Here is a 25303-nt window from a genome sequence, read left to right on the forward strand (position 1 = left end):
GACACAATATAAGCTCATTTTGACTATCTTTTCCTAGACACTGAATCATGTTTCTTGATCTTTAACTCGGCACAAATGTTCATTCATGGCAGGATCAAAAAGGGCTAGATGCTCGGCCAGCTTCAGAAAATTGCTCCTGCTGGCACAGTACAACTTTTAATTCGTACCACAGGATGCCAAGTGTTGCGTGCCAAGCGCTCCGATCAAAGCGATCCAGCTTTCCAAGATTTGTCACCATGACTATTCTTCTTGCTTCATTTTCAGCTGGTTAATATCATCAGTTGTTTTACTTTTAGGTAGCACAACCCAAGTTCTTTCCAAGTCTGGTAGTTTTCTAAATGGATAGTGTTCCACTCGTGTGAAGACAGGATTGCTTCGATTTGTTTTTCCAGTCTTTTGAACCTGTTTCTCGTAGGGTTGGCGCACCTTTCCCCCCTGAACAACTGACAGCAACAGCAACGACGGCGACATCTTCTGAGGATGAATAAATCAGAATAGAATTTTTCCATAAGGCATTATAATTATGTATATATCCATGTATACCTCTAGAAATTTTAAGTCAAAAAGCTGACCCCAAAAACCTGAGTTGGCTTTTCGATGGGTCAATGCAAGTCCTGTGCTTTAACTTTCATAGAAACAGAAACCATCCCCTGGTGAAATGCAAAAGTGTAATCCAGAGGTCGGCAACCTACGGCCTGCGGGCCAGATCCGGCCCAGTGAGGCCTTGGGACTGGCCCCAACCCAGCCCTGCCACCGATTACTGCCTTTGCCGCAGTTTCTGCGCCGCTCCAGGCACCATTTTGAATTCGCCCCCCCCCCCCCAGTTGTCTGAGGGACAGCAACCCGGCCCCCAGCTCAAAAAGGTTGCCTACCCCTGGTGTAATCTGTACTGACCTCCCTCTACTCTTTCATCCATCCAGCCTTGAGTGCGAACAGTTATATACCTCCTGCAGTTTCTTTTTTATGTGCTTTGGCATCATTTTCCTTTGCTTCATCCTTTGGATCCTTTGTTACATCACTTTAAGTCTTACCCTCGACTTATCCATGGGTCATATCAAAATCCATAATTTTGTCCCCCAAACCTGCCCCCAACTTATACATGAAACCGACTTATAGTTGAGTTTATATAGTAATCACATCCCATAGCACTGTTGTGGCATTTATCTTAAACTATGCCCCTCTGAGGTCTGTGACCTAGGTGGCTGTCATACAGGGACGTAGCCAAGGGAGGGTTCTTGGGGTCCGGACCCCCTCCCTTCCATTATATAAAATGAATGGTGTGTGCTGCTGCGCCACCGCACCCAAGCTCCATTATAATGGTGGCACTTAGTCTGGACCCCCTCCTCCCAAAATCCTGGCTACATCCCTGTGTCATAGCCTTATGATGGCACCAAGCCTGCATTTGTGGAGATGAGAGCAGGAAGAGCAGGCACCAGCTGGCACCAGAGAGAACCCCACAGGATTTGGTATGTAATTTGAGGCCGTTTCACTGCATGCGTAATGCTCTGGGGTCAGTTTGTTGTGAATGCAGCTTGCGCCTGCTCTCGGTGGATCAAATAGGGAGGGGAGCATTTGGGGCTGAAAAGACAACCCAAATACAAAGACATGTGCAACGTAGGCTACTTGCTTACTGCGGAAATACTCCAGTTTGACGCCAGTTTGACTTTCGTGACTCAGTGCTATGGGATTTTGGGAATTGTAGTTTTAGAAGTCCTTTAGCTTTCACTGCCAGAGAGCGCTGGTGCCACAGCAAACTATGGTCTAGGAATGTCTAGGTCTCTGTGGCCAACTTCCACCAGAGGTCATGCTGGAGGACTTAAGGATTCACAGAGAGAACACTTCTCTAGGCATTTGTAGGTCCTCCAGCACAATTCTGTGGTTACCTTCCAGCAGAGGTTAACCATAAAATTATTCTGGAAGACCTAAAGATTCCTAGAGAGGTATTCTCTCGAGTAAAAATGTGGTTTTTCTATTTGCCGATTTCCCACTTTCAGGGGGGTCCTGTGTCCCTAATCTCAGCAAATGTAGTGGGCCTACTATACAGTTCCCAGATTTCCACTGAATGATGGCAGCCAATGTCAAACTGGATTATTTTTGCAGTGTGGATGCAACTGTAGACTACCTTTCAGACTACTAGGCCCTGGTGATTTGTACTCTCTGGTTCCTATTAACCCAGAGGACACTAGTGGGTTACAGACTGCCGAAAAGTGTGGGCCTGCACCCTCCCTTTCCCCGCTGGATTGGGACCTGAGTGGCTAGAGCGGCAGCCGCTGAGGCCCCAATCCGCCGCTTTCCAAGCCGCGGGGAAGCGGCAAAAGGCCGCTTCCCCGCAGCCTGGAAAGGGGTGTCCTTGGGGCTTCAAGCCCCAAGGACACCCTGTGGCGGCGGGGAGGAGGAGAAAGGGGCCGCTTGGCCCCTTTCTCCTTTGCGTCGCTGGCGCAGCCATCTAAAGGCTGCACCCAGCGACGCAAAGCTGGAAGGAGCTCTGAAACGGAGCTCCTTCCGGGGCTGCGGAAAGGGTGCACTAAGCGCCCTCACGCGGCCCCACTACGTTACAACCACGCCGCCTCGTTTGGAGGCGGTGCGGTCATGACATAGTCATGGCGGCGGCCATGTGGAACGGCCGCTGCCATTTACTATGCGCAGAGCGTGTATTAGGGTTAGGTGCGTCTGGAAAGGACGCCCCTTTCTAACCCTAGTGCGCACTCGTCGCGTACTGGGGTGCCCGTTTGTAACGGGCCACTGTTCGCGGGCTATTTCTCCATGACTGGTGCTTCTTATGAAGCCAGAATGAGTAAGAGTAACTGTGGCACACGTGGCTGCCACGAGGCCTGCAATGTGTACCAAGCAAGAGAAATCCTGAGTAGGGATGTACAGCACACCCTTGACAATGTTGTCTTTGCAAGGAAGGACAAAGAATTGCCATAGTCGTCTTCTTCTTTTTGCTGCAGGAGAAAAACGGATGTTGCTCAGCAGTTTCTCCCTGAACCATGAGAGCTGGGAAACCTTGCAGAGAAAAATAAGGGAGCAGTGAGACTTTTGCACACTCTTCTCCCAGTATTCAGATAACCTGGAGTGTTGTGAAGAAATCATTATGTGCAGAGAAACACAACATTCGCTCATTAATTCTTCATTTTATATAGCACCCTTAATGCACATGGCCTTAAAAACATTGGAATACCAATACATCTGATAGTCCTGATGAGAAATCTGTATTCAGGAAAAGAGGCTACTGTAAGAACAGAAGAACATGGAGAAAGAGAATGGTTCCCGGTTGGGAACAAGGCTGCATCTTATCAGTGTTCAACTTATATACAGAACATATTATACGAAAAGCAGGCTTGGACACAGAAGAAGGAGGAGTGAAAATAGGAGGAAGGAATATCAACAAGCTAAGATATGATGATGACACCGTAATACTAGCTGAGAATGTCACAGACCTGGAACAACTGCTAAAGAAGATCAAGGAAGAAAGTGCAAGGGCAGGCATCATGTTCAACATAAAGAGAACAACAATAATGAGCACAGAAAATGTACACAGATTCAACCCAGACAATGAGGAAATTGAAATAGTAAAGGAATTTTGACACCGCAGATCAAATATTGATCAGAGTGGGGACCGCAGTCAAGAAATCATAAGAAGACTATGGCCTGTTCCAGACTGCCAAAATAAAGCTGCTTCGGGTCTCTTTGGAGATATGCTGTTTAAATGATGCATGCGTCCTAAGAATCCAGAAGCTGCACCAAAGCTGGACTCCAGTGCTTAGGAATGGAGTGTGGCTTTGGTGCAACCTCCAGACTCTTAGGACCCATGCATCATTTAAACAGCATACCTCCAAAGAGACCCGAAGCAGCTTTATTCTGGCAGTCTGTAACAGGCCTAAGAAAGGGGAAGGTGCATGCACAAAAAATGTATTTCCAAACTAGCAACGGGGATTTGTCCTCATCCGTCTGAAACCCAAATTTGCTTTCGACCCACTTTCTTCCCTAAGTAATGTGCTTTTAACCCCTTGTTGTGCTCTCTCTGTGTGACAAGCATCAGCAGATTGGCTTGCTTTTTTGGGATGCCAACACTTTAACCTTTCTTGGGCTGGAAGCACATAGGTTCCTGTGGGGGAAGTCCTGAGGCTGTGGTACTTTGGCCACATCATGAGGAGGCAGGACTCACTGGGGAAAACAAGAATGCTAGGAAAGGCGGAGGGAAGCAGAAAGAAAGCAAGGCTACATGCTAGATGGATGCTAGACGGATGGACTCTGTTAAGGAGGCCATGGGTATGAATTTGCAGGACCTGAGCAGAGCAGTGGAGCATAAGGAGTTTTGGAGATGTCTCATAGAACCCTAGAGTCGGAAGAGACCCCAAGGGCCATCCAGTCCAACCCCATTCTGCCATGCAGGAATTCTCAATCGAAGCATTCCCATTGACAGATGGCCATCCAGCCTCTGCTTAAAGACCTCCAAAGAAGGAGACTCCACCACTCTCTGAGGGAGTTTATTCCACTGTCAAACAGCCCTTACTCTCAGGACGTTCCTCCTAATGTTGAGGTGGAATCTCTTTTTCCTGCAGCTTGCATCCATCGCTCTGTTTCTTACTCTCTGGAGCAGCAGAAAACAAGCTTGCTCCCTCCTCAACATGACATCCCATCAGATATTTAAACAGGGCTATCATATCACCTCTTAACCTTCTCTTCTCCAGGCTAAACATCCCCAGCTCCCTAAGTCCTTCCTCATAGGGCATGGTTTCCAGACCCTTCACCATTTTATTCGCCCTCCTTTGGACACATGGCTCCAGTTTCTCCACATCCTTTTTAAAGTGTGGTTCCCAGAACTGGACACGATATTCCAGGTGGGGCCTGACCAGAGCAGAATAGAGTGACACTATGACTTTCTTTCATCTAGACACTAAACTTCTATTGATGCAGCCTAAAATCGCATTGGCCTTGTTAGCTGCCGCGTCACACTGTTGGCTCATGTTCAACTTGGGGTCTACTTGGACTCTTAGATCATTTCATTCAGCCAGGGGTCCCCCATCCTCTGTCCTTGAGGGTGCTGTCCCTTGGGGTGATCCCCCCCACCCCTGCACTCCCCCCAGTGACTGCCTCAGACTCCCAGAATGCAACAGGAGGCAGCCAAAGTGGAGGGAGAAGAGGGCTGGGGAGGGGGGGATGAGGGGGTGGGTGGGCTGTGCTTGTGGAGAGTGCGGCTTCCCCACATTCCCAGGGGGGCTGCTTCTTCTCCTGTGGGGCTAAGGCCAGTCAAGGGGGAGGGAGGGAGGAGTGGGAGGCGTTTGAGGCGGGGAGAAAGGCGGCATACAATACAGCAGTGTAAATTTACAGCGCTTCATAAATAAAGGTTAATAATAATAATAATAATAATAATAATAATAACAACAACAACAGAGCTGAGAGGAGAAGTCCAGGATAAAGGTGGGCTGGGCTTGTGGTGGGAAGGGAAAAAAAGGAGGGAAGGAGGGAGGGAAGGAGGGAAAGAGGGAAAGGACGGAGGGAAGGAGGGAAAGAGGGAAGGGGGAAGGGAAGGAGGGAAAGAGGGAGGGAAGGAGGGAAAGAAGGAGGGAAAGAGGGAAGGGGGAGGGAAGGAGGGAAAGAGGGAAGGGGGAGGGAAGGAGGGAAAGAGGGAGGGAAGGAGGGAAAGAGGGAAGGGGGGAGGGAAGGAGGGAAAGAGGGAAGGGGGGAGGGAAAGAGGGAAGGAGGGAGGGAAAGAGGGAAGGAGGGAAAGAGGGAAGGGGGGAGGGAAGGAGCGAGGGCGGTCTCCTCCTTCTTTCCCTGAGAGCCAGGGCTGGCTCTGCCCCTTCTCCTCCTCTCCTCCTCCTTCCTTCCTTCCCTCCTTCCTTCCTTCCTTCCTTCTGAGGCGGCGCTTTTCTTGTCGGGGCTCTTGTCGGGGCCTGGGCTCGGATTAAGGGTCGGGGGTCCGATGGAGTTCACCTGAAGAGAGGGAGACAGGGAGAGGAGCCCCTTGCCCGCCATTTCCCTTCAGAGGAGCCCCTTCCCCAGCCTTTTGGGGGGGCTCCTCCTGGCGCTGCGCGGGACCATGGCTGCCTTTGTCCCTTCCAAGGCCGGGCTTTGAGCCCCTTTCTTCTCCTCCTTCCTTCCTTCTTTCCTTCCTTGGGCCTCATGGCGCCTTGCTTCCCAGCCTTGGCCTTCGGGGACTAAGCCAAAGGGGGCCTGGGCTCCCCCTCGAAGGAAGAGGAGGAGGAGGTAAGAAGGAGCTTTGTCTCAGGGCCCCTGCCTTTTGGAGGGCTGCTACGATGTCCTTGCATGCAGAGATAGATAGATAGATAGATAGATAGATAGATAGATAGAGATAGATAGTATCTCTGTGTGCATCAATGTATATCTGTCTATCATGTGTGTATGCATTATGTATGTGCATCAATGCATATCTATGGATATCTATGTGTGTGTGCATTATGTACGTGTATGTATGAATTTGTATGTGTGTGTGTGTATCTATCTATGTGTGTATTCACTCACTCCGTTTTATTTACGCCGGTCCTCGGTTCGAAGAGATGGCCGCCTTAGTCGGGAGAATCCCTACCCCAGCAGCGCCTTTGAGACGAAGGACTTTATCCCACCGGAGGCATTGCGCTCAATTTCGACGGAAAAGAAAGGGCGGCCGGAACGCATTCGCGCCGATTCGCTAGTTTTGCGTTCGGACTGGCTTCCCATGGCACGAAAATAGCACGCCGTTGCCCGGAATTGCGTGTGATCACCTCTCACGCAATAACGTGAAACCCCATGGTTGCGTTCGGACTGGCTTCCCATTGCCCGAAATTGCGTGTGGCAGTCTATCGCGCGATAACCTGAAACCCCACGATTGCGTTCGGATTGCCGTTGGGTTAGACTTCCCGTTTCCTTTGTCTGATAAACTCCGTAGCAAAGAAAGAAGTTGGAAGCATGGGCTTTTGTGGAGTACAGTCTGCTTCCTCAGATGCATTTGGGTGGAGTGGAAAGTCCGGCACAGACCTATGTACGCCTTTGGTGTGCAAGGATGTCGGTTCAGGTCCTTTGTGCGTGGCAGTGAAGTGGCAGGTCCGGTTCGAACGGGGGTTGATAGTGCACAAAGACATGGGAAATATGTGTGCGCATATATGTATCTACGTGTGTATATATGTGTGTGTGTGTATGTGCATGTATATAATAACATGGTCATGGCTGAGAATGGTTGCATCGCGGTCTCATTCCTTTGGAGCATCGTTGCAAATAGAGCGCCACTATATTCTTAGCCATTTTGAGGAGACTGGCTTCCACAGCCTCCTCTTAAGTTTCCTGGCGAACTACTCCCCCCTCCTTGGCTTTGGTGTCCTGTGCCTGCTATCCCAGGGCAATGTTGTTATGGTTGCTGTTGTTGTTGTTGCTCTTGTTGTTGTGTCCTCTCAGGTCCGAGCTGGAGTTGCGCCCCAGGGCTTCCCTTCTCCTTCTTGCTTTCTCTGGAAGGAGAGGAACAATGAAAAATGGCACCTCCGCGCTTCCATGCTCCGTTCTTTGCTGCTGCTCACAATAGGCGTTCGGACCGAGCTTTTGTGCTGTTGTGGGGTATCTGTGCGTCTCTTCTTTGTGTTTCCAACAGGACTGAAGGTGGCATCTCTAGGCGTCTCGAAAGACTTGTTTTGCTTGTGGTCACTGCATCCTTCTATCATGTTAACGCTTTCAAATTGTGTCGGGTTTGCATCACGTCGTGCTACACTTTCAAACTGTGTCAGGGTTGTGCCCCGTTGTGTTACACTTTCAAACTGTGTCATATTGTGTTACACTTTCAAATTGTGTCAGGGTTGTGCCCCGTTGCGTTACATTTTCAAATTGTGTCACATTGCATTACACTTTCAAATTGTGCCAGGGTTGTGTCACATTGTGTTACGCTTTCAAATTGTGCCAGGGTTGTCCCCCATTGCGTTACATTTTCACATTTTGTCGGGGCTGTGTCACATTGTGTTACGCTTTCAGAATGTGTCAGGTTTGTCTCACATTGTATCATGTTGTGCTTTCCAATTGTGTCGGGTTTGTGTTGCTTTGCTGCCATGAATCCTGATGGTTCGTAGCAAATCATTTGGTTATTAGCATGTTCTGATGGAAGACTCTGTGGAGTCAAACGCAGGGCTTTCTTCTTGGTGTTTTACTATGTCTTGCCATTGCAAAAGATTGCCTTCCCCAACCATCTTGAAGAGCAGTTTGGGTTGGTAAAGCCCCAGCGGCTCAAAGTCAGCTGGTGAGGTTGGATTTTCACAGTGGGATTTGCACACAGGGCTCCTCTCCTCTCTTTGAGGGATGGCGAGGGTATTATTGCCTTCCAGATGTTTTTGGTGACGTCATCCAAGGTTGTTGGACCACGGTGATGGAGCCCAAAACATCTGTAGGGCCACAGATTCCTTTGTTTTGGTCTAGTCCAACCACTGTGCCACACCGAGTTTCTGGATGGACCCGCTCCAAGCAAAATACCAGGCGATTCAAAAAGGAATGGGGGGAAAATAACATCGTTCTTCTTTGGTTTTTGGAGTCTCCTTCCTTGGAGGTCTTCAAGCAGAGGCTGGATGGTCATCTGCCGAGGATGCTTTGATTGTGATTTCCTGCATGGCAGAATGGGGTTGGACTGGATGGCCCTTGGGGTCTCTTCCAACTCTACGATTCTATGATTCTTTTTGAACCGCACACAGTACTTTGTATCATCGTAGTGTGTGGGCTGACATACCCATCTGTAGACATTACAATAAGATATCCATCACACGCAACACACCCATGTTTAGGGTCTTTGCTTCCCAGGAGTGGTCTGTAGTCCGGGTAGCAACCACTACCTTGTTGTCAAATGCCTCTCCTGCTACTACAGGGAAGAAACAAAAGAAATATGATCTCTGTCTGTCGGGTCTCAAGTATTGGTTGGCGCTGGCGAGGAACGGGAATGGATGATAGAATTCCAGAGTTCAAGGGTCATCCAGTCCGACCCCCTTGCCATGCAGGAACTCACAATCAAAGCAGCCTCTGTTTGAAGACCTCCAAAGAAGGAGACTCCAGCACCCTCCGAGGGAGTATGGATTGCTTGCTTGCTTGCTTGCTTGCTGTCCGAGGAAGACGGTGCCTTTGGATTGGGCTCATGAACATCCTCCCCTGGATTGGGAGAGGAATGGGGAAACATCTGGCTCTGCTCGCCTCCCTGCCTGGCCCTTGCACTGTCTGCTGGTGGGATGAAAGCCCATGCGCCGAATAGGCTGCAGTGTGCAGCGTCTCCCTTTTCTTTCCTTGATGTAAAACAGTCTCTCGGCCCCTAATGATGGCTTGGAGGAGGGTGCCCCCCTTCTCCTCGCTCAGGCATTGGGGGCTCCTGGGATGGATGCTGCTTTCCAAAGCCTTTCAAGTCAGAGCCGATGTTTTTGCAAGTGCTTGGCCTCCCTCTCTGTGCCAAGAGACAAAAGCACCAACCCTTTTCTGTCTGGACAGGAAATATTTTCAGCCATGCATCCCTCTGTATGGCAATAAATGCCTCGATAAAAGAGAGCGAGGGAACCGATCCCTTTAGCCTGAAGGTTTGCTGACTCCTGCCGTTGGAGGCCAAGGGGACGAGGACTGCTTGGGGGGCTGAAAGTAGTGGTTGTTTTGTTTTAAATTAAAGTGGTTTCGGGGTGTATGGGCGCAGATGGTTTCCTCGTCACCCCCTGTTAGCCAAGGTTTTGAAATGTGGCTTTTGTTGAAAGAACGATTGGATCGAAAGCGTGTTTTCATTTGCCTGGAGCTGTGCCCAAATGTGTTCAAGGTTGGCATTTGCACACACATACCACCCAATGACAAACATGATGGGTTTGTAAGATGAGAGGGTTTTTTTGGGGGAGGACTCCCATTTACACAGTTTACTTATTGCTCATGGAGCCCCAGTGTGTTAAATCAGGATATTTGAGCTGAAACGATGGGAATTATGGCCCCCGTTCGACAAAAAAGATGGGACTGTGCACCTTTCTGCCTGTTTCTGTCTCGGAGATTATGGATGCTACTGGCAGTTATTTTTTTCCCCTTGTTCCGTTTTATTTGTTTCTCATTTGGATTTATTTTAAAGCCAAACACATTTGGGCATTTCTTATCTTTCTTTCTGCAGCCCTTCGTAGCTGAAGGAGAGAAGAAAGTGTCATTTGAAAAGACTAGTGTCCTATTCTGCTTCTACTGAAAGAGGGAATTATCAGTTTATTTGTAAGAGAACTATCCACACAGAGGGATGAAAGCGTATTTTCCTATTGCCTTTGGGTACTCTTTGCCTTCTTGCAGAATTCCTTCCTTGAATTGATGATAAAAGGTAGTTCATAACAGACACTAATCTTTTGCGACACATGGACTGTATTCTCTGTTCTGATTCGGAAACACCCGAAGCGAACCTTCCCGGCTGTTTGGAGAGGGGCCTTTCTAGAAGTGGTGCCCCAAACCCACCATGGAGAAATGCTTCTGTTAGATTAAAGTGAAAGGAAGCCTTTCTGGTTTTAATTTAGGTTGGCTCTGTCTTAATTCAGATTGGTTTTAATTTCGATTGACACACTATATGGGTGTGTACAGGGAGGCAATTTATTCAGTACGTTCCGAATATGAAAGTAGTGGAAATGTGGAAATAACGTCAGGTCATCGGCTATGTTACAAACCATCTAGGATTCTTTTTAAAAATCATATGTTTAAAAACAACACACTTTGGATTTGGATTTGGATTGTCGACTTGGATTTTGGGGGAGTCGAACTGGCAAACGACAAAAGTCCACTGATAAAAACTAGCTTCTATCACCTTGGCTGACAAGGTTACAGCAGCAACGAGAAACCCTTAAAACTGGGTGGAATGATAGGACCAAACTTCTATGTCTGATGTCCTTTAAACAGCAAGAATTTTTCTGCACGGTTAACCTGTTAACGGATAACATAATGTGATGTTTGTGTAGTATATGTAGTGTTTACAAGCCTCACGATCAGGAGAGCGCACTCTGCACCAACCTTTTCAAGCTGCAAGAAGAATTAAGGTGTGGAAATCTTGCTTAGACATTTTGGCCTGTTCCAGACTGCCAAAATAAAGCGGCTTCGGGTCTCATTGGAGGTATGCTGTTTAAATGATGCATGCACCCTACGAATCCGGAAGCTGCACCAAAGCTGCACTCCAGTGCTTAGAAACGGAGTGTGGCTTTGGTGAGACCTCTGGACTCTTAGGACCCATGCGTCATTTAAATAGCATACCTCCAAAGAGACCCCAAGCAGCTTTATTTTGGCAGTCTGGAACAGGCCTAAGAAATCTTTCAAATTTATATGGTCGCCATAAATAGACAAGTGACTTGAAAGGTGTGTGTGTGTGTGTGTGTGTATGTATATAGTGTGTGTGTGTGCGCGCACACACATACGCAGCCCTAGGTGATTGACAACTGCAGCCCTCTGAGTACTAATCTTATAGAAGGCAGTCAGACTTATGAAACATGCATAGGATTTCACTGGGGTATCCTTTTTAATAAAAGGAAATGTAGTCCAAGCCTTTTGCAATATGAGTTTTAGCTGTATTTATGTTGTCAAACTGTGTTCATTATATTTTGAAATGTTTACTATATATTCTTAATATTAATGGCTTTTAGTAGCTGCCCTTGAGCAGGATGTGGTTACCAAAAGAACGGTACTGTACGCAACTTTTCGTGTAAGGGTGCATTTGGAAAGGTGGTGGCCAAAGCGTCTGTGATAAGATAGTCTGTGCCAAGTGGAAAGCTAACAACCGCCTCCAGCCTGCGATATATCTCCGTATGCCCTCTATTACTGTAGGGAACAGCATTTGTACCGACATGTTGCGCCGTGTGTTAGCACACTGGCAGGACACATGTCTGTATCTGACAAAATGTCCCCAAAATGTGTGAATTTCGTGATTGTTTTCTGTACTTTTGCTAAACTGAGATGGGTTTTTCTTGGGTTTTGAGGTGCTGCTTATGGAGAGATCCTTAGAGATCGTTCAAAGGATGGATTGGTCAGAAAGGTACTGCCATCTGCACTGCATAAAACAGCTTTTGGACTCCTGCATAAGCAAAGCTCTGGAAATGCTGCTCAAGATGGAGCAGCCATTTGGTCTTCATGGATCGGGATTAGAATTATTAATTCCGTTTACCACGTTACGTTGTTTTTACGTATCTGATTTTAAAACATTTACAATAGTATTATTTTTTGCACAACCAATAGGAAAAACACACATCTGCGAACAGGCAAATATGTCTCGATCTAACCAGGTTTATTGTTCAAATGGTTAATTCCCTATATATGCCTCCTTGAGGATGAGGAATAGGTGACAAATGATTTGTATGGTATCACTCTTGCGTCGGGATTGTTTCTTGTTTGGTACACACTAAATCTCTCTCTCACACACACACACTTATGGAAGAATTAAAAAGCAAAGCTGCACAAATACACATTTCCCCCCTCCTTTGCCTTTTTCATCCGCTCTCATAGCATAGCAGGATATTCAGCGACAGTCAAATAGCACCATCCTCTGGACATTTTTGGATTTTAAGCTCCAAATCGTAGCCTTTTGTCTTCGACCCACTTGCTGCCTGTGACTTCAAAGCTCAACATTTGTGTAGCTGCTACTCTTTAAAATGTGATAATTCCTGTTGTTCTTTTGGGGACTTAATGGTCTAATATGTCTCCCTTCTCCGTTTGCATTTTTAGGCATCCGATGCCAATTCTGAAAAGTTGTTCAACACCGCTGCAAACAAAGGTAAGTGTGCATTCCTTCCGTATCTCGCACCAATCACGCCTTCCCCTTTCTACACAACCCAGAATATACTAACCCCATGTTTGCAATTAGAAACATATCACGAAGCTTCCAGCGACTCAACAACTACAGTGTCTTTTTGGTTCTCTTGTCTGTTTGGTATTTTAAGCAATCACCGTTTATTAAAAAGTAAACACATTGCTGGGCCTGAAATAATTTTAACCACAATTTAACAATGTTATAATTGTTCATTCTTCCACACTCAGGTCATTTCAGGCTGGCTTTTGGATTACTTTTATGTGATCCTTCCTCTTCAGCTTGGATACTTGATACAGAATTATGAACAGTCGATTCATATAGCAAGCGATTACTGATGTGTGTTGTTTACACAGAAACAATGGTTAAGTGTGGCTTTGTCTGTGTGCTTTTCAAAAGTCAGTAAGACTATATGGAGCAGCAGAGTCTGAAATGCACATTATTTGATTCATTCTTTCCATGCCGTAAGCCTGTTTTTCTTTGTATGTGTATGAAACAGCTAGCACTGTTTCAGAGCAATAAGGGGACTTGCAACTAGTTTGCTTTCGTACAATCGGAAACCATATTGAATTTTAAAATTATTTGGTGCCGGTGGTTTGAGTTTTGCTTTGGATGAGTTTGGAAGCTGGGCCCTTCCTAATCTAACTGATGAAGTTAGAATTAATTCTATCTGACTTTTCTGACTTTTCCTAGGCCTGTTCCAGACTGCCCAAATAAAGCTGCTTTGGGTCTCTTTGGAGGTATGCTGTTTAAATGATGCATGCATCCTAAGAATCCAGAAGCTGCACCAAAGCTGCACTCCAGTGCTTAGGAATGGAGTGTGGCTTTGGCGCAACCTCCGGACTCTTAGGACCCATGCATCATTTAAATAGCATACCTCCAAAGAGACCCAAAGCAGCTTTATTTTGGCAGCCTGTAACAGGCCATACTGTTTGGACTCTGGCCAGCCAGATGCCTGTGCAAAGTTCTCAAACAAGACATGTGAGCCATAGCATCTCCTGCTTGCGCTGCCCAGCCACTGATATGGAACTATATAGCCATCATGACTAATAGATATTGTGATTGTAGGATAGGCTTGTCTTGTATTAATATGTTGAAATCAATATGTACAATCTCCTTGGAAAGTTAGGTTGATGACTTCATGCATAATATGGTAGCAATATCCATAGTACAAGCATCTGTAAAATGAAGAAATACATATTTTGCCTGTGCTGAACCTTCCCGTCTCTGAGCTTCACAAGGCGATTCTGGCATGTAGTATTACGAGAAGAAGACGATGGGAAAATTACTTATCCTGCAGCTGGAAACCCTGGTGTGCCATTCCTAATCAGAATAGACAAGGCTTGCTGTGGGAATAAGAGCAAGAGAAGGAACTTGTCGCTGTATCTTCATTGAGGACTTCTCACAGGCATCTGGTTGACAGCTATGGGAAATGTGACACAAGACTAGATAGGCCTGGGGTGCATCCCAGCAGAACCTCTGATGCTGGAACATGGGCTAGTGATCTGACTCAGTATGAATTCCAGGGTTCCCATGAGCAAACTGCCATCCTCTTAAAGGGCTTGGATCTTTTTATACATGCCCATAGCTTGCAGAAATTCCTACGTGGAAGGATGCATGCTTTCATTGCAGTCACTGTTAACTCCACAGATGGAATATTGGCCTCCCATTTACATGCAGTTCTTCTCTCTCACTTCCATCTGTGCCATAAAGTAAAAAGGGACAGACTATGTGAAGCAAAGGAGGAGAGAAGGAGAGATTGGATTCTGGGATGGCAAATGGAGGGAAAGCAGATGATGCAAAGGAGGAGAGAAGGAGAGATTGCATTCTGGGATGGTAAAAGGAGGGAAAGCAGAGGATGCAAAGGAGGAGAGAAGGAGAGATTGCATTCTGGGATGGCAAATGGAGGGAAAGCAGGATGCAAAGGAGGAGAGAAGGAGAGACTGCATTCTGGGATGGCAAACAGAGGGAAAGCAGAGGATGCAAAGGAGGAGAGAAGGAGAGATTGCATTCTGGGATGGCAAACGGGGGGAAAGCATACGATGCAAAGGAGGAGAGAAGGAGAGATTGCATTCTGGGATGGCAAACGGAGGGAAAGCAGAGGGAGAGAAGGAGAGATTGCATTCTGGGATGGCAAATGGAGGGAAAGCAGAGGATGCAAAGGAGGAGAGAAGGAGAGATTGCATTCTGGGATGGCAAACGGAGGGAAAGCAGAGGATGCAAAGGAGAGGAGAGATTGCATTCTGGGATAGCAAACGGAGGGAAAGCAGAGGATGCAAAGGAGGAGAGAAGGAGAGATTGCATTCTGGGATGGCAAATGGAGGGAAAGCAGAGGATGCAAAGGAGGAGAGAAGGAGAGACTGCATTCTGGGATGGCAAACGGAGGGAAAGCAGAGGATGCAAAGGAGAGGAGAGATTGCATTCTGGGATAGCAAACGGAGGGAAAGCAGAGGATGCAAAGGAGGAGAGAAGGAGATATTGCATTCTGGGATGGCAAACAGAGGGAAAGCAGAGGATGCCAAGGGAAGGTACACAATACATGCACATACACACACAAGTTGACAGAATATGCGAACCCTGCCACCAGCTTTTTGAATTTGCTTGACAACAAAGGAGGCTCCATTTTAAAGCAGAACTGCAAATGTGAACTTCAGAGGGGCAAATTGCATCGATCAAGATAAAGGGTAGTGGGAACTTCTTTCTGGGCAGATTTGGTACTGGCTCAGCGAATCCGGACCGGATCTACCCAGGGCAAATGAGCTAGTGGGAATGGGACCCAAGAGTTGGAAGAGACCACAAAGGCCATCCAGTCCAACCCCATTCTGCCATGCAGGAACTCTGAATGGAAGCATCCCTGACAGATGGCCATCCAGCCTCTGTTTAAAGACCTCCAAGGAGGGAGACAAGTAGGTGCAAGAGGCCAATGAGCTAGTGGTGGTTGTTTTTAAAATAACTTGAAAATCTGGAAGATCTTTTTCACAGTGCAGATGATTCATCCACTGATAAGGACTGCAACTTTTCTATTCCATCATCCTTATGTTCCTAGCTGCCACCGTCAGTGGCCAACATGCTGGTGATGACCATTTCAATACTTAGCTAGGCTGTTCTTTGGTTAGCATTCAATCTACTATTGGGGATTGAACTCAAAGTGTTAACAGCTTAGTAGAATCAACTAGAATTTGCCCTCCGCTTGCAAAGCTTTGTCACCCCAAGATCACCTCTATGCTGTGATGAGAGGGAGAATGGGGTTGAAATGAAAGTGTTTAATTCCTGAGTCTTTCCTCCTTGGTTGCTACCAACCTATCCTCTTCTCCTCATAGCTTTGCAGGAAGGTGCTCTGCAATTTGTGGACCATTCAGGAAAACATTGATGCTAGTTGTGTGAGTCATGGGCTCTCATGGTAGAGTGACTTGGATGCTGATGATTTGTTGACTCGATTTACGAAAGCTTGTCCAGGTTCTTTTGACTACCAGGCTAGTCGGAAAACCACAAGGACAATCCCGCATCCCTGTTATGCAGCAGAGAGGTGTAATTCATACTTGATTTAAGTCCTTCTCTGACTAATTTCCATCTTGTATGTACCTCTTTGGTCTTCTTTTCTAGCTAATTATGTTGGGGATCAGGAAACGGATCACCAGTTGTTATGGGGCTGGGCAGACTTCAGGCTTTGCAGGATCTCCTTCGTTTTCTGCAAGCACCTCAGGAACCACCAACTGGAGCTTGATGCAAAAGAATAATAAAATCTGAGCCTTGGAATTGTTGTAGAGGTTGTGATAGGATTGCAATCATTTCACAGAAGTCCACTTCTGGTTACCCTAGGCCTCCTTTCTTCCTTTCAGCAGTATACATTAAGGCAGTGTTGCTCACAGTGGTGGTCCATGAGCTTGGCTGATGGTCCTAGGCAGGTTTCTAAGGCCTGTTCCAGACTGCCAAAATAAAGCTGCTTGGGGTCTCTTTGGAGGTATGCTGTTTAAATGATGCATGGGTCCTAAGAGTCCGGAGGTCGCGCCAAAGCCACACTCCATTCCTAAGCACTGGAGCGCAGCTTTGGTGCAGCTTCCGGATTCTTAGGATGCATGCATCATTTAAACAGCATACCTCCAAAGAGACCCCAAGCAGCTTTATTTTGGCAGTCTGGAACAGGCCTAAGAAAGAAAGAATCAACTGAATAAATGAGCACAAATAGATAGTATCAGTCCGTGGCACATTGGGGAAAGAAATTTGCTGGTGCCCCATATTAGGAAGCCCAAGAAGCACTCCTTTCACACCGACTTTCTGCCGACCTCTCATTTATGATGAGGAAATAGATAATATTTTGAAATACAGCATTCTTCTTATACGGGATATATATATATATATATATATATATATATATATATATATTCATTCATGGTTGGCTTCTTTCTTGGCTTATGTGGTGATCCGCTCCCCCCTGCCCCGGGTCTCTCTTTGTAGCCTCAGGAATAGATACAAGGCCTCTGTGAAGCCCACTCATTAGGTCTGTGATTCTCTAGGTAATTACGCTACTCCTTCTGAAACGACTTTGATGTATATTGAATCCAATCTATTTTTAATTGCATAACGGAGCACTGGTCCTGTTTTATGCATTAACATCCCTTTGAAGTCCTGAACTGTGGGGTTTCTCCCCCTCACCCCCCCTAAAATAAAAAAAAGGGGGGGAGAACCAAATGCTAAATGGATTTATTTGTCTTGACATCCACAGAGGAACTTATTGGGAGAAGAGATTAACAGCAGGCAGGGCAAGATGGCAGAGGTGAGGCTTGCATTCGAGAGACGCAAATCCCCCAGCTGTACCTGACGGCCGCTTTGTCTTGCTAATGCCGTCTTTGAAAGTTTTGGCCCTCGTTTTTTCAAGGGTTTACAAGGAAGCCGGTCCGGAGATTAGAATATAAAACCTGGAGAGTCCAGATATAAAGCCAGTGGACAAGCTGGTCTTCCCCAAGCAAGTGCCCTCCAGATAGACTAGCATTACCAACTCCCACCATTAGGGACGTAGCCAGGATTTTAGGAAGGGGGGGTCCAGACTAAGTGCCACCATTATAATGGGGCTTGGTTGCAGCGGCGAAGCAGCACACACCATTCATTTTTCTAATGGAAGGGGGGGTCCGGACCCCAAGAACCCCCCCTTGGCTACGTCCCTGCTACCATCGCTACTAAGCATTGTACAAGGCTGGTGGTCTCCTTCAAACGAATTATCAGTTTTATAGGCCCACGCAGAGGTGAAAATTGTTGAAACGGGGTCTGATGTACGCTTGTTTAGTTATGTTTATCACAATTCCTAGAAAGTCGTAATTCATGCTATTATTATTTATTCCAAGTGCTTTAAGTTTATATTTTCCTCTTGTGTGTTGAAACAGTCTGATGCCTTTAAAAGCCTAGTAACTGCTCTTTAAGAGAAGATTCATTATGGCACTTGGAAGCTTAATTTGTTACGTTTTTAATTGGGTTTTTAAAAAATGTGTTGTTTGTATATCTGTATATTTATTTCAGGGATAGATGTTGATGCATATTCTGTATGTCTCTGTCTAGTGAGGAATAGACGGTGATGGATGATGGAGGGGGCACATCTCTTTCCCTCTTTCTTTGGCCTGTTCCAGACTGCCAAAATAAAGCTGCTTGGGGTCTCTTTGGAGGCATGCTGTTTAAATGATGCATGCATCCTAAGAATCCGGAAGCTGCACCAAAGCTGCACTCCAGTGCTTAGGAATGGAGTCTGGCTTTGGCGCGACCTCTGGACTCTTAGGACCCATGCATCATTTAAACAGCATACCTCCAAAGAGACCCCAAGCAGCTTTATTTTGGCAGTCTGTAACAGGCCTTTCTTTCCTTCCTTCATTTGTTGGTTTGCTCTTTCCTTCCTCCCTCCCTCTTTTGCTTTCACCGAAACCCAACATTCCTATTTTGTTTACTTTCTCAGTTTAAAAGGAAAGAGTCTATTTAGTGGTGAATGTGCCCCACTTTGGCTTCACATCTGTCCAAGGTTTCGTTCCCATGAAAGGCTAAGCATTCTTTTGTGTCCGCTAAAGTTCCCTTTGCTTGGGAAGCTGTCTGCAAATCAGCTTTTTAGCCGATGCTGGATGATGTCTTTGCCCCTGATTTCCATCCAAATGGCAGCTTTTTCAGCTTGCCCTCCAAAGGCTTCCTTCTTCAGGCTGTTTGCTAATTCCATTTGGGAACATAAATTGTCAGAGAGGCATCAGTATAAATCCAGGTAATTCCAAAAATAGCACGACTTGTTTGTTTTTGGACAAGGGAGATTAAGGAAAGAAAAACATAACCCATAATGTGACCCTTTCCAACCACAACACTTCTTTCGTCCTCTCCCAGGGATCATGGGAATGATGGGAATTGTAGTTTAGCATCTCTGGCAAACATCTGTATGAGAAAGCCGCCATGCAGGAATAATTTGTATGGTTGTTAAAGATGAACATTCCTGCTTGGTGTTAGAAAACAAACCTAGGGTGAGCTGCACAAGATAACATTGATAACTGCATCCATAGGAGGTGCAGGGATGAAATGCATGGGATGAAATGAATCGTCTGACGTTCAGTTTTTGTACCACGCCTTTTCCATAGCCGTCCCACACCTGGCTAGTATATATTGTCTGGGGATGTTTGTAGTTTGTGTTTTAAAATTAAAAAACCTCTTTATTTGGCACAGCAAATAGTACTAGCCCTTATTGTTCAGTTTTATATCTGCCAGGAACCAGTTTTTCAAGGAAAGATTACATGTCCGTTGGTTGTTTAATGAGAGTCCAGGTTGTTCTGTCGGTGTGTATTTTGCTTGTGCCATCTGTTTTAGTCGGTGGCCTTGCAATTATGGCTTATGATGTAGCCCCTTTTAGACAGTCAGACTAAGGCCTGCTCCAGACTGCCAAAATAAAGCTGCTTGGGGTCTCTTTGGAGGTATGCTGTTTAAATGATGCATGGGTCCTAAGAGTTCTGAAGCTGCACCAAAGCTGCCCTCCAGTGCTTAGGAATGGAGTGTGGCTTTGGCGCAACCTCCGGACTCTTAGGACCCATGCATCATTTAAACAGCATGCCTCCAAAGAGACCCCAAGCAGCTTTATTTTGGCAGTCTGGAACAGGCCTATAATGGCTTTAGGCAGGATAGATACATAAAACACCACTTGGGATGAACTATCCAAAGGAATCAGGTAGGTCTTTCAGCTGCTCAGAGACAAAGGACCAGAAAGATACAGGCATAAAGTCGCAGCTGGAAGCAGTGCAAGCTGTAACTTATGCAGACACTGCTTCTCACTCAACATGTTGTTGTTGTTGTTGAGTGCCTTCAAGTCATTTTCGACTTATAGCTATCCTAAGGTAACCCTGTCATTGGGTTTTCTTGGCAAGATTTGTTCAGAGGAGGTTTGCCCTTGCATTCTAACTGTAGTCCCTGTCCAAAAACCAGGATGGAAGAGAGTTCATATGCCCTTTGAGGAAATCCTTGGAATTCCCCATGAAACTAGAGCTTTACCTTTTAAATATGACACACGTGATAGGTAAAGAAAGCGAGAATACTGGAAACTAACATAATATATGATTACTGTTACAAGGTTATTATGGCCCCATACAGACAGGCCAAAATAAATCTGCTTTGGGTCTCTTTGGAGGTATGCTATTTAAATGATGCATGGGTGCTAAAAGTCCAGAGGTCGCACCAAAGCCACACTCCATTCCTAAGCACCAGAGTGCAGCTTTGGTGCAGCTTCCGGATTCTTAGGATGCATGCATCATTTAAACAGCATACCTCTTTGACTGAGAGTTCCTGCATGGCAGAATGGGGTTGGACTGGATGGCCCTTGCAGTCTCTTCCAACTCTATGATTCTATGGAGTTTGTGAATATATCCTCATTCAGCTGTTTCTCTTTCCCGTCTTTCTTTGTAGTCTTTTTTTGTTCCAGGACTGCTGTCCTGAGGTCAGAGATTAAAGGCCCAGGAAGATTGACATGTTCTGCAACAGGCTTTTATGTATCCCCATTCCTAATATTTGATTTATGTTCACTTATCCTTTGGCACAGAGACTGGCCTGTTTGCCCAGCATAGAGTACTGAGAGGCATTGCTGACAAAGGATGGCATAGATCACATTGGAGGATGAACAAGTGGAAGTGCTTCTAATTTTGTGGGTTCTGCGATTAGGACCTGTGATGACATTTCCCAAGTAGATGTGTGGCCAGAGCAGGCATCTCTGTCCGTAGCAAGATTTTGTACCCATTTCCCCATATATATGTTGTGTGTCCTTCTGTAAATAAGTAACTTTTTGAGATTGAAAGGCTGTCTGTAAGCATGAAAAGGCCCAACACAAGAACCTTTGAGAGAGCAGAGTTACTGCCCCAAATAAGTTGTAGTTGAATGATGATACAGTATGTCTGAGTGGTCTCAACTGGGAGCTGTATGTGAACAATAGTGGGGTAAATTGTTCCTGGGTAGAAGTCTTCCCTTATTGCTTTGTTTCTTTGCTTCATATGGTGGGTACTGTGGCTTGGGGAATGCTTGTTGTAATCCCATGAGTTTGTTGTATCTGCCCTGTGGCTCTTGAACAAACGCAATTGAATCGGAGAACCTGGCTGCAAACTATGGGTTTGGAAGTGTGTTCAGGGTGAAAACTGGAGGCATGTACGTATGTGGAGTGGCCGTCGGGTTTGTGCTCGGATGTCTATCGTGCAGCCATGTTGTGGTGTCCAGGAAGTGGTCTTGTTCTGTAGATAGGCTGAGACTGATGATGGGGTGCAAACCATTGAAATTCTGGGGGAGTGTCTTGAGTGAGTCCTCTCCATAAATCCAAATTATTGGGGGAGAAAAGCATTAGGAAGAACTTCCTGACAATAAGAACTGTTCAGTGGTGGAAAACACTGCCTCTGAGTAGGCTTGCCATATCCCGCCTGGGGGCGGGACTTTCCTGGTTTGGGGCGGGGCCACATGGTCCCGCCCTGGTTTGGCCCCTCCCCCGGGACCTCCCCCCCAGCAAGGCCCTGGAGGCAGCTCCAGCCCTCCCCATGGCTCCCTGCCTGGCTTAGCCTAGAGAGCAGGTCTTAAAGACATCTGCCACTCAGAGCTATTGCCAGCCCACTTGGTATATATACCCTGCAAGAGGCATTACTTTCAGGTTACAGTGAGCAAAGAAAAAAAGGCCATCAATCGTTCCTGTTTCCCTGGGAGTCTAAATGCCTCCTCATCTTTTAAATGTCTACCACTCAGTATTCTTGTAATTCTTTATCACAGGGTCGTTTTTGAGGCCCTAAACACCTTTCCTTGTAATATGCAAATTTCTCCCGAAGCTGACCAATGGGAAAGAAGCAATCAGCCCCCCTCCACTTGGGTTGGTTTTCAAGGGCTTGGAAGGAAGAGATTTTGCCTTGAAAGTTGCTGGTAAATAATAGAAGGCTTTGGGGTAGCAAAGGCTGCAGAAATAGTTTGACCCCCCCCCCTTAAACATCCATGGCTCAGTGCTATGGGATTCTGGGAATTGTAGTTTCTTGTGGCACCAGAGCTCTTTTGACAAAAGGAGACTGAATGGAGGCGTTGCCTGGCTGGGGGCAGAGCCTCTTGCCAGCAGTGAGAAGGCTGCGATGATGAGGAAAAGCAGGGGCTCCTCTGGTGGTCCTGGCCACTTCCCTTGGCTCCCTCCCTCCTCCTCCTCCTCCTCCTCCTCCTCCTCTCAGAGCTCATTCACACTCCCTGGCTTTTCTCCCCCCCCCCTCTCTGCACTTTGAGACCCCTTTAACTGCCAAAGCTCAATGCTCTGGAATTCTGGGGTCTGTGAGGCATTTGGCCTTCTCTGTCAGAGAGCTCTGGTGCCACAATAAACTACAATTCCCAGGATTCCATAGCACTGAGCCCTGGCAGTCCAAGCAGTGTGTTTTGGACACAGAGATCCTCCAAATGAATCCAGTCCCTAGCTTTTATATCTCTCACACACACTGCAGGAATAATAACCCACTTTGAGACTGCTTTAACTCAGTGCTAGGGAATCCTGGGAATGCGAGTGTTTGGGAGACATTGAGACTTCTCTGTCAGTCATGGCTCTGAGGCCACAATAGACTACAATTCCCAGGATTCCCCAGCACTGAGCAGTCTCAAACTGGACCATTTCCTCAGTGTGGATGCACCTGGGGAGGAATTCTGGGCACTGCAGTTCAACTACGTTTGGAGGGTTATGGGACTCCCTGTCAGAGATAGCTCTGGGGCCACAATGTACTACAATTCCCAGCATTCCCCAGCACTAACCCAGGACAGTTAAGTCACTCTCAAACTGGATTATTTCCTCAGTGTGGATGCAGCTTTGGTGAGGAACTCTGGGCATTTCAGTCCAGCATTGTTTTATTTCTGCAGTGTGTTTTGGACCAGAGACAAGGTGAGCAGGCATCCTCCTCCTTTTCCAGGACATGTCCTCTTCTGTCAAATTTCAAAAGGTCCTCCATTTGGATCATGGCTAAGAAGCATGGATTTATAATTACATGGGTGTTTTTAGCTTTTATTTTTGGCCATGTCCTACATTTTTTTTGCTTGGGTGCCCTACATTTTGGGGTGAGGGCATTGGTCACCTTGGTCAGAGAGCTTTCCAGGGGTTAACTGCCATTCTGCTGTGGTGCTGGAACAGACCACCATTCCCAGAATTCCATAGCATTCAGCCAAGACAGTTAATGTGGTCTCAAACCAGATTATTTCTCCAGTGTAGATGCAGCCCAAGCCTTTTGCCTTTCTTATGCCTGAGATTTCAAAGCCCAGCCCTGGCACCACAACAAACTACAAATCCCAGGATTCCATAGGATGGAGTGATGAGAGTGAAAGCAGTGTGGCAGCAGCCTAAGTGTGCTTAATGCAGTTCTTAACATGGTGCACCTCTTGCCTACAGAGTCTCACAAGACTTTTTTGTTTAACAACTTGTACCCATTAACTCCAATTCATGTCTCCTTTATTTAGTGGGGAGGAATACAGACAAAACAAGCCAAAATGAAGAAAAACCAAAGTCCCTTGACCAAAGGGTTTGTTTGTGGAATAAGCCTCTGAAATATGCAAGAGGCAATGTTAAAATAAAGCCATGTTCAATGCTCAAATGTGCTGTTTGGAATGGGGAGAGGGGGGTGGCCAGAAAGGGAAGTACATTTCCGTGATCTGTCTACGAATAATGTCAAAATGTCCTCCATTTTGATCATGCCTAAGAAACATGGATTTATATTAACATTTCTAAAAAAGCCTCAATTTTTTTGAGTGTCCTCCATTTTTTAAAATGTGTCCTACATTTGAAAATATTGTCCTGCATTTGTCCTACATTTGTCCCGGTTTGGAGGTCCTCACTTATGGCAACCCTGCCTCTGAGTATGATGGAGTCACCTTCTTTCATAGGCCTGTTACAGACTGCCAAAATAAAGCTGCTTGGGGTCTCTTTGGAGGTATGCTCTTTTAAATGATGCATGCATCCTAAGAATCCGGAAGCTGCACCAAAGCTGCCCTCCAGTGCTTAGGAATGGAGTGTGGCTTTGGCGCGACCTCCGGACTCTTAGGACCCAGGCATCATTTAAATAGCATGCCTCCAAAGAGACCCCAAGCAGCTTTATTTTGGCACTCTGTAACAGGCCAAAGTTTTCAAATAAAGGCTAGATGGCCATCTGTCGGGGATGCTTTGATGGAGAGTTCCTGGATGTCATGGGGTTGGACTGGATGGCCCTTGGGGACTCTTCCAACTCTACAATTTTATGAAGCAAGAAACCAAGCTGGCTACCTTTTTCTGGATGCTTCTCACTGAGATGAAATCACTCTTTCAGAACCCCCCAGAATCTAGAAGTTTGACAAGAAAATCCTATTAGTTTATCACTCTTTCTCATAGTCCTGGTCTGGCTTAAAGCTTGTCCTCGTGTCCTTGCACCTTTCCAGCTAGGAAGGTGGCCTAGCTCCTCACCATCATAAAAGGGCTGAGGAAAGGTAATATTTCAATTTCTTAAATCTATATTGTGGAGGGAGTTACTTTCCCTGCACAATGCAGCTCCCCAAAACCGTTCCCTCTTTTTCTGGTGTGTGTGTCTGTAGATAGTTTCAAACTGCTTTTACAAACTAATAACCTTCATAGCCTTGCAAGTTTGCTATTCTTTAAGATGGTTCCTACTGGGATTTAGCTCAAAGGCCCCACCCATAGATACCCAAAATCTGTGGATATTCAAGTCCCATTCTATAGAGCGAGGAAGTAAAATGTTGTCCCTTATATATAATTGCAAAATTACTTTTTGGAATTTAAAAATATATGTATTTTCAAGCCATGGATGGTTGAATCTGTGGATGTAGAATCCATGGATATGGAGGACACACTGATGTACATTTGTCATTTGTGAAACATTTCCTTAATATCTGTATTCCCCAATGGGACTGTTGTGTATATCTTGATCGCTGTGTGTTCAGTGAAATTCTCCTTTTAGAGACTTCTTTGCAAATGTGGGGTTTCGAATCCAGTTTGCATGGCACACTATTTTGCCAAGGTTGCAAGATCCCTGATACATATGTATACTGAGAAATACATGAATTCATTCATATGTTCTGAGGCCA

At 46.2% G+C, this 25303-nt stretch overlaps 1 protein-coding gene across 11 annotated transcripts in view; it reads left to right on the forward strand.

Moving 5' to 3' along the window:
* Nucleotides 1–25303, forward strand: part of AUTS2 (activator of transcription and developmental regulator AUTS2) — a 608784-nt gene that overhangs the window by 510619 nt on the left and 72862 nt on the right. For all 11 annotated transcript variants that reach the window (XM_089493361.1, XM_089493360.1, XM_089493353.1 and 8 more), the window contains one exon: nt 12664–12712. In XM_089493361.1, coding sequence (XP_089349487.1) covers nt 12664–12712 — 49 coding nt within the window. The remainder of the gene's footprint in view (nt 1–12663; nt 12713–25303) is intronic.

The sequence above is a fragment of the Sceloporus occidentalis genome, unplaced genomic scaffold, assembly GCF_023333645.1.
Source record: "Sceloporus occidentalis isolate IW3139 unplaced genomic scaffold, rSceOcc1.0.p SCAF_64, whole genome shotgun sequence".
Taxonomy (NCBI): Eukaryota; Metazoa; Chordata; class Lepidosauria; order Squamata; family Phrynosomatidae; genus Sceloporus; species Sceloporus occidentalis.